The following is a 15,284-nucleotide window of genomic DNA, read 5'->3' as shown; positions in this document are numbered from 1 at the left end:
ATTTCAATTTTCAAAATGACAAATCCAAAATGACAGAAATTGAATACTAACAATATTGTTTCATTAATCATAAATGATACATTGAAAAAATTATATTTTATTGTTATTTTGTACATTTAATGTTAATAGTCACTATTATCAGGGCCGTTTTATTAGCATGCAGGGCCCTCGGTCACAAAAATGAACCGGACCCCTATAACATACCATAATGTTTAAAAACGAACTAAGAAAACTTCACATACATAAAATAAATAATTTTTAAGATATGATGCAATAATTTCAACAAATTTAAACTATTTTTGATTACCCCAAAAACTCAAATAAAGCATTTTTAAACCATGTATAATTTTTAAAACAAATTTAGATGCCAACCAGTTGTAATCCTCAAGGAATAAAATAATTTCCAAAATTACAGAAGTTAATTAAAATAATTACACTAAATTAAATAAACATAAAGGTATAACAAATCAAAATAAATTCAAAAGGCATGAATTATTTTGTCAAACTAAACATTTATTAAAACATCTTTCAATCCCCAAGTACCTAAAATTTTCATTGGAACGTTGAGAAATAGATTTCGATTGTCCTTTTAAATTTTCTTCTTGATAAACTATTCAAATTTTTGGTGTTTGCATGATGATCAATCACTATTTCTATAAAAAAAATACACACTTTATACAATAGAATATATTTATTTTAAAAAATATATAAGGCAATAATGTTTATTCTTTAAACACAATTTATAAAAAGTAAGATTCTCAAGGGCTCCTTGAGGGCCTGGGACCCCTGGGCACTTACCAAGTGTGCCCATGCCGTAAAGACGGTATTGACTATACATGCATTATCTAAAACTTATTGTAATATTGTGACGAATTACAAAAAATAAATAAAAAGGTTAAGGTGAAAAAAACAAAAAAATAAAAACGAAAATTAATTAAATCGTAAAATCCGCGTTCTTATGGGCTAGTTTTTTAAAAAAATTATTATTTTAATATATTATCATATTTATTGGAACGTTATATATGATACTTATACATTCCTTTTTACAATATATATATAAAAAATATCCCATTTTCTATTGATTTTAATTATTTTTTATAACTAAGCGATTTTTTACCATGGGATTGAATTTATTTACCACTTTTTTATGAGTATTACCCTGTTGAGAAATAAGCAGATCACTACTAAATAATAATCGCTTGAGCTTGAACTAATCTTAATCTTAATCCAGTGCTTTATAATCTTTTCTGGACCGCTTTTCTCGATAATGTCTTATGTTTTTGTGACATGCATCAAGATCTTCGGATTGCTCACCAATTGAAATGTTAAAGTTTTTAATCACGTGAGATCCATGAATTAAGAAACTAGAAAAGATATATAATATCAGGAATCAGATGCCGCAGGACATTGAAAGAGATTGTATGCCTCAATGCGTCAGTATCGCATCCTGCATTCGCGCTAGAGGTGGCCTAAAGGGTGATAAAACCCTCATTAATTTGTATTTTATCTGTAATAAATGATGATTTTACTTTGATTTCTTAAAATTTCTTTTCATTCTGAAAACTCTTTCTAGGAGAGCTAATTTTTTTGACAATTATTTATTTCTGAGCATTCCTATCTTACTTGGAACGCACGAGCGAGATCTATGAATTAACGCGCGCAAGAAAATGAACAAGATTTTTTTTGGCGAGATTCTGCCTTATTTACATTGTTTACGTCACAATTGCTGGAGAAATATCCTAACCGTAACTTTTTAAGTATGTCTTGTCTTGTTTATGTTTTGTTTACTTCCATTTTTTGTAGCTGTTGAATTGTTAATGTCCCGATACAATAGAATTTTAAATGAATTAATCAGGTAGAATAGTTTTTCTTTTAATAAAACGCAGACATAATGTCTGTGTCTACTTGGCTTTTTGAAAAGCGGCCTCTTAAAAAGCCAAGATTAGGACCACCTGACGTTTATCCACAGGAGCCAGATCAAAAAGAAGTATATTTTTATTTTAAAATTATTTTGGAATTTGGAAATATAATGCTTTTTACATGTTAATGTTAATTATGGATATATTTGTTAAACTAAATTGTACATTTTTAAAACTGAGGTGCAAAAGAACTTAACTCAGTGCCTGTATAATTCCTGAGTTTCGCTGAATTTAACATATTGCATGTCTTTAGTTGTCATATTTAACCACAATTTAAATTGCCTCGGCTAAATTTCTTTTTAATGTACGCATTATTAAAGCAGTGTTGAAGTGCTTATAATAAGTGTTAGTTTTTAAATTCATGCAAATTTATATCATTGTCATCATTATTTTGCTAAACAGTGCGAATGTGTCATGCATAACCGAAATTTTATTAAAAAGAGACATCTTTGTATTTACCTATAGTATATTAAATTTTTATAGATCAAGATAATTTTTCTTCTTTGAAATTATTGTGTACTGTGTATTGCAGTTGAAGCTTTCTAAATTCATGAACGTAAATTAACACAACTATGGTGCACTAACGAAATTCTTAATAAATAGTAAAATAATCTGAACTTAAAGTATTTAGATATTTTGTATTGTTCAACGATTGTCTTACTAACAAGGTTAACCATAAGACAGTTATCTGAAGGATATTATTAGTTTTGTGCACCTTTTTACTTGGCTTTTTAAATGACTCTGATTTTAATATGGTTTGTAAATATAGCTATTATATAGTTAATAAATAATGGTTAATGTTTTTAGAATAGTTTATTAACTATAGTTAATATATTTAATATAATAAAAGATTTAATATAGCTTGAATGAAAAATTATGTGCAGAGAATCAGGGCCGGATTAAGCGTATGCGGGGCCCAAGGCCATTAAAATTTTTGGAGCCCTCATTAAATTTTTTTCTTGTATATTTTTTATTTATTCGAATATAAAAGTATTTATGTATCTTTTCATTTAAGAAATCATGTTTAAAATAAAAGTAAATAATAATAAATTAAATTTTGCTTTATTTTATTAAATTAGAACTAAAAAATAATCATAACAATTTGAAAAAATTTGAAAAATAATTGTTTTTCTTAATTTTTTAAAATTTATTTTCTAAAAATCCATTTTAAGAGGGCCCCTAGTCATTGGGGGCCCCAGGCCATGGCCTAGTCTGGCCTAATGGATAATCCGGCCCTGCAGAGAATGTTTCATATTCACAATAATAAAATGCGTTACTAAAACTAAAAATTAAAAAACCAAAACAGCATATCTCCTACCATCAATTGTTGGTCTTGGAGGTTATTATTACTGTATATTTATTTTCTGATGCTGTAAGTCGAATGTTAGAGGCTCTGGATCAATAAGACACTGTTAGTTTTGAGCTTTCTTACTTATTCTAGTTAATAAGAACTATTGATAACCCATTGAAAAATTTAAATTGAGTTTTCAATATAATCTTTCCATTATGTTTGAATGGGTTATTGTCCTACACAAACACAGTGTTTTCACTACAGCACGAGAACGCGAGAATCTCGCCTATTTTTTTTCTTTTCTCGCAATAAAAAACGATTACCGCGAGAAGTTCGCGCACTCTATTAATCAATTTCAAAATGCACGAATTTTGGAAAAAATTTAGTCTTTTGCCATTTTGAATAAAATCCGTTTCACTTTTTGCGAACAGCAGAGGACCCCCCCCCCCGAACCCCTTTCAGAACACATTTCTCTTCAACCACGTGTTCACCGTAAGTAAGGTTTCTTCATGTAAGACGTTTAAACTTTTTGTGCATGAATGTAAGATGGATAAATACCTTGTTAAGGCGACATCTTCTACTCCGTAACGCACAAATGAAAATGAAACAAACGTCGGTAGAAACGGTCAAAACGAAACAAATACGGATATTTTTCAGCCAAATAAATATAACAGCCGATGAAAAAGTAGATATAGAACACTTTCCATATGATGAGGCAGTAAAAATATTCAATTAGAAGATGTTAAAAATGTATTATAATTAAAGAAATAATTTTTTTCCAAGTCTATTCGTGTTTTTTAAATTTTTAGAAATCTCACTTAACTTTTTGAAATCTCACCCTGTTTTTGAGAAAGGGTGAGAAATTCTCTCCCATTTTTTTTCTGTAATGAAAACACTGCAAACAGCAAAGAATTTGCATATAAACTATACGATTTTGTCAATATTTATTTGTGGGCACTAAAATTTTCTAATTTGTATGAAATAAAAACTCAAGTTTAAAATTTTTTTTTCAGGATGAACTGACTGAAATTCATGTTAAACAAGGTTTTAAGAGTCTCCCTCAGTTAACAGATGAGGTATGTATGATGAATATATTTCATATACTTTTAGTTTTCTTCAATTTCGCAAAACTTAATTGTGAATTGATTTGGTTTAAATTTTCTGATTTCATCTAGACAAAAGTTTGCTATTTAATTTATGTTTTATATAAGTGGGCATGAAAAGTTAAGGGAAATAACTTTGACAATTGAAATGCCTTGCATATACGACTATTTAAATTTTCTGTTTAAGTTTTTCTTTGACTGTTTATTTGAAATATAACATCGTGCAAATTTGGTAACAATATCGTTATTGCAATATCATTACATTGAAAAACAATTAATGGAAATGTCACATTTTAGGACTATGGGAACTTAAATTGTATAGTTTACGAGTAGAATTTTTCCCAGCAAACCAACTTTTGAATCTTGGAATAATCTAATCATTTAAAGAACGCTAAGCGACTGGTTAGGTAATCCTTTCTTTTTCTTGATTTTAGTGACCTGCAAAATGCTTCTAAAGCAAAAATAAATGTCCTCTGAATTTATTGATTAAAACGCATTACAAATGGGTTTAATAAAGCTTCTCAGGGTTAAGTGCTTCTTGGTATCCAACAAGAACATTGCCCTTCGGGAAAAATTGCATGTCTAAAGATCTTCCGATGTTGATGATAATAGTGATGAAACCGATTAAGATTTGCAAAAAATATTGGAGGATATCCACAGCCTATCTATAGTTAGAAAGCATTTAAACTCTGAAGCGTTTGAAAATGTAAATTATAAAGTAAATTTGCAAAAAATAGTAAGTATTGAGAGTGATATTGTTAAAATTGTATCTAAAGACAAAAAACATTTAAAGATTAAACGTTTTTTAGTAGTAATCTTGTTTTCTATGTTTTTAATTATTTACTTATTTAGCTCTAATTTCCTTTTTCTTGCATTTTTTTTTTACTTCATATTAGTATGGCTCTGCAAGAACTTCAAATATTACTGCTACTAAGGTAAGTTGAATAATTTTGAACAATGCTATATTAGTTTGAAAAACAATATGAAATATCAACAGAGTGGTGGAATACTAATCATTTGAAGGAACCATTAAAGAATTTTGAAAGTTTACTTTTATATCTTCTATTAATTATAAAATTCTGTGCATTATTATTTTGAATAAAAAACAAAAATGACAGAGAATGTGTTAAAGCAATAATTCTACATTTTTCACTGCACAGAAATAAATTTAGTATGTGAGAATTGAAGAAAATTGCAAATAAATTAATTACTTTACAAAATAAATCTTAATTTAGTAAATAAACTAAACAATGCTCAGTAGTGCGACAACCCATTGCGTACTTAGTCCTACTGTCCCCACCCCACTTTTCTTGACCTTGAGTTCTGAGATAGAGGAACAGATGTTGATTGGTCAGCTATGTGTAGAACCCCCAGTCCCCAAGCATACTTGGTACTCATTTTATTGACCGACTGAAGGTATGAAAGATTGAGTCGACCTTGCCCAGTCGGATGATATAACTGTGGCACGGGAATGCTACCACTCAGCCATTAAGTAAATTGTGATGTGTTAGTTATTGAACTATATTATTATAACAAATAGCTTAATATAAAAGAGTTCAACGTAGCCCCCAACAACACTCATGGATACAGTTTGTAGGAAATATTTTGTCGATCAAATGGAATCAAAAACGAATATTGAAATATGCAATAAGCATATAAATATATTATTTATCTGCTACTACTTAAAACAATGAATAAAAATAAAGAGTCTGCATAAAGAAGAAAGCAAATGAAGAGTTTACTTTTCCATTATAAAAACCTTATTTTGTAATTAGCTATCAGGTTGTATTGAATTGAATGTGAAAACATGACTCCTAATCTATCAATACTTACAGAGAAATTTTTATTGATAAATAATAGAATTATTCAAGTAGTCCATGCTAACACCTCTTTCCTATTCAAAAATTTATACTGAGAGTAGTTGTAATTTATGTTTATTTGTTTCTTGCAAGATGCTTGATGCTACCTTAAAACAGGATTTCCGAGTTGGCGTTTCCCAAGATTATCTTAAAAGGCAAAGAAATTTTGGTCAAATGATGTTTTTTTTAAATTTTTTTTTATTTATTATTACCAATGCTGCTTTTAATAGTATGAATTTCAGTTATCTGATAAGTTTATGCTAGTTTTCATACTTTAATATACTTTATTATGGTAAACTTTATTATGATATATTTTATTGTTGATGTACTTTATTATGTAGTCGAGCTAATTTAATGTTATAGCTCAACAGTGTAATAATGTATAAACATTAATTTAAATTAATTTAAAAATTTTTTTTTTCTTCTAGACTATTATTTGAAATTTCCTTGGTGACTGTGAAATAAGCTAAAATATTTAACTTAGCAAATCATTGGTGAAAGTTTTTTTTATAGCAAAATGACTAGAAAAGAAGGAATTTTTGTAAACCTAGAAAAATCAGGAAAATGTCAAGGAATTATACTAAAATACCCAAAAAATCAAGGAAAGTTACTTAATTTGAGTTTAAGGTATCTAAAAAAAAACTTTACTTAAAATAATTTTTTTTAGAAATTTATTATTTTCAACTTGAATAGCAAGGGAACTTGAATAGTTTTGTAATATATATTTTTTTTCAGGTTTATTATTTATTTATTATCAGGGATGTGATTCTTTCGCGGATTTCCGCTTTTTTATCAGATTCTTCCATTTTTCCTGCTAATTTCTTTTTTTTTTTGAACAAATTAAAATATTTTATGAGGAATTTAATTTTCCGCGGAGCGAAAGTATTGAAGTCTTCATTCCTCCCTCTGAAGTTTCTCTAAAAATCATTTCCTTTGGGATAAAACTGATTGACCTTTATACAGGGATGAGATTTTTCATTTTTTCCTCTCAAATTTTAGCCTTTTTATCAAAAACTCCGATTCTCTAAAAGTTTCGTTTTTTTTTTTTTTTTTTAAATAGATATCCTGCTTTTTTTTTTTTCTTGAAAATTCAGTGTTTGAAATAAAATAATTATATTTATATTTACGATTTTCAAAGATAAACAGAAAATTCAAACTATGTACTAGATGCTAACCCTTCCGTATTTTTACCAATTTTAGCTATTTTCTCCGCTTTTACACACAGAAAATAAGATTTTCGGTATTTTTATTCGTCCGCCGGATAGCTCGTATTTTTGCATTTCAGACGTCGTGACCCTGTTGTCTGGCGTAAAAGCAAATGAAAAAAAATATAGACGTGGATTTGCGGTGAAAATATTTATTTGCTCATTCAATTAATCTTGAAAATTTCTATTTATTAGGTCTAAACAAAAACAATTCAAACAAGCCTTTTAGAAATCCCAAGTCCAGACTCTGCAAATATCTCGATTGTTATTCACACGATTTTAATATCAATCATCGATTTTCGTATTTACCTGATTTAAAAGTTGCGCATTGCGATTCTTATTTACGCTATTTAAACATCGTGCATTATGATTCTTATTTACGAGATTTAAAAATCTTATTTACGAGATCTAAAAATCTTATTTACAAGATTTAATATTAAATTTGTATTTATGCATTTTTAAAATCGCGATTTTATTATCAAACATCGATTTTCGTATTTACCGGATTTGAAAGTTGAACATTGTGATTCAGTCGATTTAAATATCGTACATTGCGATTCTTATTTACGAGATTTAAAAAACCAATATAGCGATTTGTATTTACACGCTTTTAAAACCCTATGTAGCGATTCGTATTCACGCGATCTTAAAATCCAATGTCGTGATTCGCTATTGCGGTTGTGATATCAAACGTCGATTTTCGTTATTATACGTGCGTTTAAAATTAGACATTGTGATTTGTATTCACGCGATTTAAAAATTATGCATCGTGATACGTATTTACGTGATCTAAAAATTACGCATCATGATTTGCATCTTCGCATTTTTTAAAATTCGATATAGAGTTTCATATTCACGTGATTTAAAAGCCTCATATCCGGATTCATATTCATAGAATTTTGAAATTAATCATAGGGATTTATAATCACATGGCTTACAAGTTTAAAATTCGCACTATATATATATATACATATATTCTTTCATTCTTGNACTTAAAATAATTTTTTTTAGAAATTTATTATTTTCAACTTGAATAGCAAGGGAACTTGAATAGTTTTGTAATATATATTTTTTTTCAGGTTTATTATTTATTTAATATATATTTTTTATTTTAATTAAACTTATAATGTATTATATTTTATGTTTTGTAGATTTTGTTAAAAAAATTTTCTACAGATCTTTTAGTTACATGATATCAGAATGCATAGTTTGATTTTTTTTAAAAATGTAGGGGAGTACTAGTTTTCATGAATAGGTATTTAATATTGAACTTATTTGTATTGAATGTTTTTTGTATTAAATATGTTATTTGAATATAAAAATATGTTTGACACAGAAATTTTTTTAAATATTTTTTCACAAAAAAATGACATTTTTGTAGTATTAATACTTGTATGTATCCAAACAAATTATTTCCTTTTAGTTTGGTTCCTACTTCAGTGCAGTGTTAGGTCTAAAACAAGAGTTGAACAGATTTGCAGACTGTCGTAAAAAACAACAAAAAGATCCAAAAGATAATTTTTGGCTGGTACGTATATATTTTATTTTGTTTCACCTATATATTATAAACCTTATATATATATATATACACACACACACACACACACACACACACAATGAAACCTCCATTAAAGGGACATTCTTGGGACCAAAAAAATTTTCCGTTTATGAGAGTTGTCCATTTACGGAAAGGGTGCCCTAATAACGAAGTTTAACACCATAAATTGCTTTTAGAATATTTTCAAAGATGTAGAAATAATTAAATAATCTAATCCACAATAACTATCTACAAGGATATATATTTAAACTTTAAGAAAGATATGAAAGAATATATAAAGAAGTTTGGTGCAAATACATAATTCAAGATGTAGCTACAAATAAATGAATATAATTTTCCTACTAGCATAGATACTCAAGTTAGACATGTGATATCAAATAAGAGCTCTCAATCCTCGGTCTGTTTCAATTATTAGGTTTACATCTCCTTACACCTACCTATCATTTGATAGGGAACATGGTTAATACCTTCTTGAAAGTGAACCACCCAGGATTCACAGAAAAAAAAGCAATGCATACCTGTAAGTCATGAGGACCTATTGTTTGATCACAATTGATCAGCTATCAAGTGTCTGAATAAATGTTTCATTTATATGAACACCTCAAAGATTATACTTCTGTTCTCCTTTTTTACCCTAGTTATGTTAAATACAGTCTTCAAACTGATAAGAAAATTTCAATGAGGAAGAAGCATTTACTTTAGGATGCCATTTCAAATTGAGGGGTCTCATAACCTGTGTGGTCCAGATGAAAAGATCAAAAGATGCTGATGTCCGAATTATTTCAGGGGAGCAGTACCATTTTCTCACCTTTCATTACAAAGATAAGGCAAGATGACAGGAGAAAGATTGATTCTTCAGTAGTGAAATAGCTTAACAATATTTTTAGTTATGGATAAGGCAAAAAATTTACTTACTTTAAAAATGGTGAAAAACTGCTTTTTTTTTAGTTTGCAATTTAAAACAAAAATAGTTCTTTTATCAAGTTTGGAAAAAGTAATGTCTGGTTTAAAGAGATAGAAAATAACGTTTCAGGGCCAAAATAACTCTCCGCGTCTGGTTGCGGGAGTGTCCGCTTTGCGGAGAATGTACATAATGGTTTATTCATAAAAGATTCCCGGGGAATAAAAAATGTGTCCGTATTGAGAGCCGTCCGTTTCGCAGGAGTGTCCATAACAGGAGGTTTCACTGTGTGTATATATCTATATAAAGTAATTTATAGATCAGAAATTGTTTAAAAATTAAATTTTATTAAAAGAGAGAAATAATGTGTTGATTACTAATTCTAAAAAGGTAGGTGTTCAACTTTTCTTACAATTAATATTCAAATTTGAACTGTGTTGGCAAAGTGATTAAAGTCACTGAGTTATCCTTGTGGAGGACTGGGGTTCATTTCACAGTGGTGGTTGGAAGACCACCCAGCTTCAAGCAATTTGTGTGCAATTCTGACCATTTTGCCACAATCATGCTGCTGGTCTTAAAATTCTGGAGCCTTTACCTCCAGGATTCTCTTAGCCCACAATTGGCTGTTGCGGAAATGCTTTACTTTACTTTTAATATTCAAAGAAAGCAAAATTTTTTTTTATTTTGTCCAGTTTTTAAAATGAAGCTTTTATTATTAAATTCTTTTCTAGTAATTAAGTTAAAGAAGTCAATATTTTTTTTAAATTTATTTTCTACTTAAATTAAACTTTTATTTTCTTAATATGTCCATTAAAACTCCTGTACAAAACATTTAACTGTCATTAAAGCAGAAACCAGGCTTTTAATGTTTTGCATACTTTTACAAATAAGTTCTAATTTTTTAGAATGAAACTTTAATTAATGACACATTTCTGTTGTAGTTTTCAATTATATATATATTCATTTTGTTTCTCTAACTATATCTTTAAAAAAGGATTTTTTTTTTACCCAAGCTGCCCGTTTCTATAGAGTGTACCCAATGTTTATAATGTATTGCATTGGGCAAAAAAAGTTCATTATGTAAAAAAAAAAAAAAAAAAAAAAAAAAAAAAAAANAAAAAAAAAAAAAAAAAAAGGGTTAGAGAGTTAAAATATCTGGTGAGTTTTGCACTTATGTACAAAAACAAAAAATTGATATATATTAATAAGATTATTAAAAATGTTCTGGTCAAGTTCTTATGGAATTAAACTTTTATCTTATATTGATGTTCAGTAATAAAGTTTCATTAAAATAAAGATTTTTATGTATGATTTATAGGCAACATCAAGGTCTAAGCATGCTGTTGAAGCTTGGTTCAAAGATTTGGCTGGATCCAAATCACTCCAAATTCTTGGGAAAAAGGTATGTTTATTTTATTAAAACACAATATCATATAAATAAGAAACTTTGCTGGTTAATATCATTTCGTTGTTTGTTTCAGATTCCAATATTTAACAAGAAAGAAGACATATTTATGACTCTTTATGAACATTCTGTCCCGATGTTAAGAGCTGCTTGGTTTATCAAAAATGTTTCTGCTTATTATGCTGCAATTTCTGAAACTAAGAAACAGAAGCGTCAACAAACAGATCCTTCTCAGGGTATGAAGCTTGCACATTCATTTTACCAAAATTCACATTTCTAGTGAAAAATTTCTATTAGAGGAGCCATTCTATTGTTGGAGAGTAAAAAGTATTATCTGGCTGGGCTTAAAGAGTTTAAGAACTATGTTTAAGTAATTTTTATTGCTTTCTTTCTCGGTTAAAGGTTAAAATTCCCTTGTTATGTAGACATAACTTTGTCCTCCATGTGTTTTGGAATGAAAACTACCTATAAAGCAGAGCAAGAAATTTCCACTTGCCAGCTCGCTTTTGATGGCCGAATATTTAAGGCTGGCAAGCAAGTTTTGTCTTTTCAAATCTAGCCATCATATTTTTCCTATAGTTTTGAGTTTTCAGTTGACAAATATAAAAATTTTGAGCAATAGTTTTAGACTTAAATGAGGGCAAGCAATATAAAAATATGCAAAGATGTGCATCACAGAAAGACTGCAATTTCTGTGGATATAGAAGTTGGCTTTCCAAAGAAACGATTTTTGAATTTTGAATGGTGGAGATAAAGGAATTCCATGTATTTAAAATCAAATCTATTTAATGAACAAGAGGATGTTGTATTGGCAGAGTGGACAAAATTTAAGTTTATGTTTGCTTCATTCACAGTGACTCATAGGGATGAAAGTCTTCCGCCAAAAAGCGGAAATCTGCTTTTTTCTCTCAATTTTTAAAATTTTTCCAGCAATGTTACAAAAACATAATTTTTAGGGGAGTCAAATTATCACAGAGCCCCTCCTAATAACTGCAGAAACCTAAGCCGTCCAGTAGTACTTACTGAACTTTTTTCCTTGCAGTAGCTTCCCGAGAAAGAATGATCCTCAGGAGAAAATGGGGGGCTGTTGCCTTAATAAGAGCAACTTATGCTGCATAGTGGGGAAAATTTTTTGGTTGTTGAGTTCTAACCTGTTTCATTTAGCCTGCAGATATTTGATCCGGATATTTCCTCATTGGTGCGAAGTGAATTGAATTTGCGCATCCGTACATTATAGCTCTCTCAACTTCGCTAGTTTTTATTTTTGGTGGTTCCTGCGTTTATCCATTCACATATTTGTTTTTCGTTTACTTGTGTCCTTTTCACATGGTGCGTCGTAAGATGAATGTATTGTAACACTGGAAGTCAATTTGATAGACGAACACAAAGTGCGCACGATCAATGCTGCTGAAAAAAATAAAATCAAGTTTGACTGGTTAAATAAAACAGTCAAAGTGACTAAAACTGTTAGTAACTATTTACCAGAAGATATTGAGGTGAAAGTTAGAGATTGTTTTAATTTAAAACGATTGACTGGCAATCAATTTAAAATGATGATTACTAAGCTGTATGTATTGCTCAATTTTCTTTAATATAGAAATGGTCAAAGACATTTAAAATTATATTTAAGAAAAATTTAAATTTTACTGTCTAAATGCTTCTACCACTTTTAATAAAAATAAAAAAATCTCACGGCAGCATTAAAAGTTATGTTTTCATATATTTTATTGATATCACGGTATTACATAAAACTCCCCTCTCACCTCCCAGTGTCTGCATTGTAAAAGTTTAGCTTTTTTTAAATTTATTTTTGTCTACTTTCATGCCTTGTCTCAGATGATAGAGAAATTTTACAGTAAAAAAATTTCAACATGATTCCTAAATATGCTCCAGATTATAATATTTTAGTGCTATTTTCCCAGTGATCACCTGTTACTGAGAAAGGCATCCTATCACTGAAGACAGCTTACTGAAGCTCTTTGAAGTCTCCCATTTGTAAGTTTAAGGATCCCCCCCCCCATTAAATTAAAGGTTTTATTCCTATCATTCTTTCAACATCAGAAATGGTTTTCAAGAGAAATATCAGATTCTTTGCCTTGAATTGGCTATTTAAAAAAAAATGGACACATTAACCAGGGCTGCAAGTTTGTCGCGGAAAAAAAAGACCCCAAATGCGCAGAAAAATTGCCTTGAATTGGCTATTTAAAAAAAATGGACACATTAACCAGGGCTGCAAGTTTGTCGCGGAAAAAAAAGACCCCAAATGCGTGGAAAAATTGCAGGAAATTTTGAAAATTACACAAATTCTAAACATAAAAAAATTTCTTATATAAATGATGCAAAAGACAGAAATTGCGCAAATAATAAAAAAAGCTTAAAAATACACAACAAAAGTATTTCTTTGAATTTCAAGCAATATTAATATTTTTATTTAAATGAACAGAATTTTGGTACAAAGTATTGTACATTGTCAGATTATTCTCATTTATCCTTCGTCTTTCATCACTTACTACATTTTTATACTTAGAAAACGCTCTTTCTGCGTCAACCGTCAAACTTCAAATTGCCACTTTTGCCATTTTTGGAGCGTTCGGTCTTTGATTTCCAAAATTCGATCAATTTTCCTTCACCAGCGGACAATTCCTTGACCGTTGCTTTGTAAGAAGTAATTGCTGTGAAAACTCAAACATTCTACATTCAAGCTACTAGTTACAAGTCCCTACTAACTACTAGTCCCCCCCATTCATTTAAGAAACTGATCTATATTTAAGAAATCACAAGAAGCCTGCAAGGAAAAATCAACTGGATATGTAGAAAGGCGGTAGAAATTTCATTGCCCAGTGCAATAGCATGTATATTTTTCTGTCAAAGATTTGATTTATAACATTTTCCTTCTTTTGTGATTCCAATTTCTTTTGTACTCTTACTGACTTCAGGAAGGTAATTACTCTCCCTAACTGTAGAAAGACCACCTTAGTTGCAAGCACGTAGGTATAGTTTTTTCATGGGGGGTGTTTTGTGATTGAGGAATTTATTATCTAGATGTAATTTAATTAAACCAGTTACATACATACAAGTAAACTCTTTTTGGTTTTGATAAAATAATCTAATGCAGAAGTTTTCACTGTAAGCTTCATTTAAAAGCTAAAAATCACAACCAGTGATCTAAATGAAAATCAAAATAAAGACAAGCCATTAATGTCGCCCGCTTCCCTTCGGTTGGGACAAAAGCGAAATTCAAATAAAAAGAACATTAAAACAAAACCACCGTCATTGTCAAAAACTCCGTATAAAATATCAATAAAAATTCATCTGTTCACCGCAAATTATAATGCGTTTAAGCAGGCAAAATAATATATTATAAAAAATGAATTCTTTACGAAGTAATTCATGGGTAATTTTTAGGAAATGCGACACATATGAATTTTTTTTTAAATTATTAAACTTTTGGATTGGAATACTATATTTCTTTTTTTAACTATATTTCTTTTTTCTAAAACTCGTTTATTAAAAGAATTCTAATTAATACCTCATAGAGAGCAATGTACTATAGTTAACAAGCATTTAGCAGTTTGCAATTATTCCTTGGCATTCAAGAGCCAGAAAAATTACAATTTATAATTTCATAGCTTTTACTTCCATGTTCCATTTCATTTTTAGTTAGTCTTTGTGTTATTAATCACAAGACTTTATTAAACAGCACAGATAGAATAGTATAGTTTATATTAATTATTTAGAGAACGCAGGAAAATGACAATGTGTAAAATCATTCTAAAAAGCTAATAATAATGATGTTAAATAAAGTTTTAAAAAAATTGTCATTTTATTCTATGATATCAGATTTTAATGGCAGTTACATTAAATTGTCGTATTTAACGAAAATTACTCGCAGATATATAGTACATTCGCAGAAGCTGGTAAATGAATATATCTTCGCCCAAATTTTTCTCTTTGTTTATTTCAATAATATCCTGTTAAACTACATTATTAAATAGAAGGTGTAAAACTTTAATAATGTAACAAAAAATTATTAATAAATGCAA

The 15,284-nt window shown here is 29.0% G+C and overlaps 1 protein-coding gene across 4 annotated transcripts in view; it reads left to right on the top strand.

The window, feature by feature from the left end:
• The first annotated feature begins 1,727 nt into the window (after positions 1-1,727).
• The window catches only part of LOC107454238 (mediator complex subunit kohtalo), a 107,044-nt gene continuing 93,487 nt past the window's right edge, over positions 1,728-15,284 (top strand). For all 4 annotated transcript variants that reach the window (XM_043044733.2, XM_043044732.2, XM_043044731.2 and 1 more), the window contains exons 1-6: positions 1,728-1,987; positions 4,224-4,286; positions 5,210-5,248; positions 8,801-8,905; positions 11,155-11,238; positions 11,318-11,477. In XM_043044733.2, coding sequence (XP_042900667.1) covers positions 1,892-1,987; positions 4,224-4,286; positions 5,210-5,248; positions 8,801-8,905; positions 11,155-11,238; positions 11,318-11,477 — 547 coding nt within the window. In that variant the 5' untranslated portion in view covers positions 1,728-1,891. The remainder of the gene's footprint in view (positions 1,988-4,223; positions 4,287-5,209; positions 5,249-8,800; positions 8,906-11,154; positions 11,239-11,317; positions 11,478-15,284) is intronic.

Source organism: Parasteatoda tepidariorum, chromosome 5 (genome assembly GCF_043381705.1).
Source record: "Parasteatoda tepidariorum isolate YZ-2023 chromosome 5, CAS_Ptep_4.0, whole genome shotgun sequence".
Classification (NCBI taxonomy): domain Eukaryota; kingdom Metazoa; phylum Arthropoda; class Arachnida; order Araneae; family Theridiidae; genus Parasteatoda; species Parasteatoda tepidariorum.
Note: the sequence above shows the minus strand (reverse complement) of the source record. Positions and strands in the feature narration are given on the sequence as shown.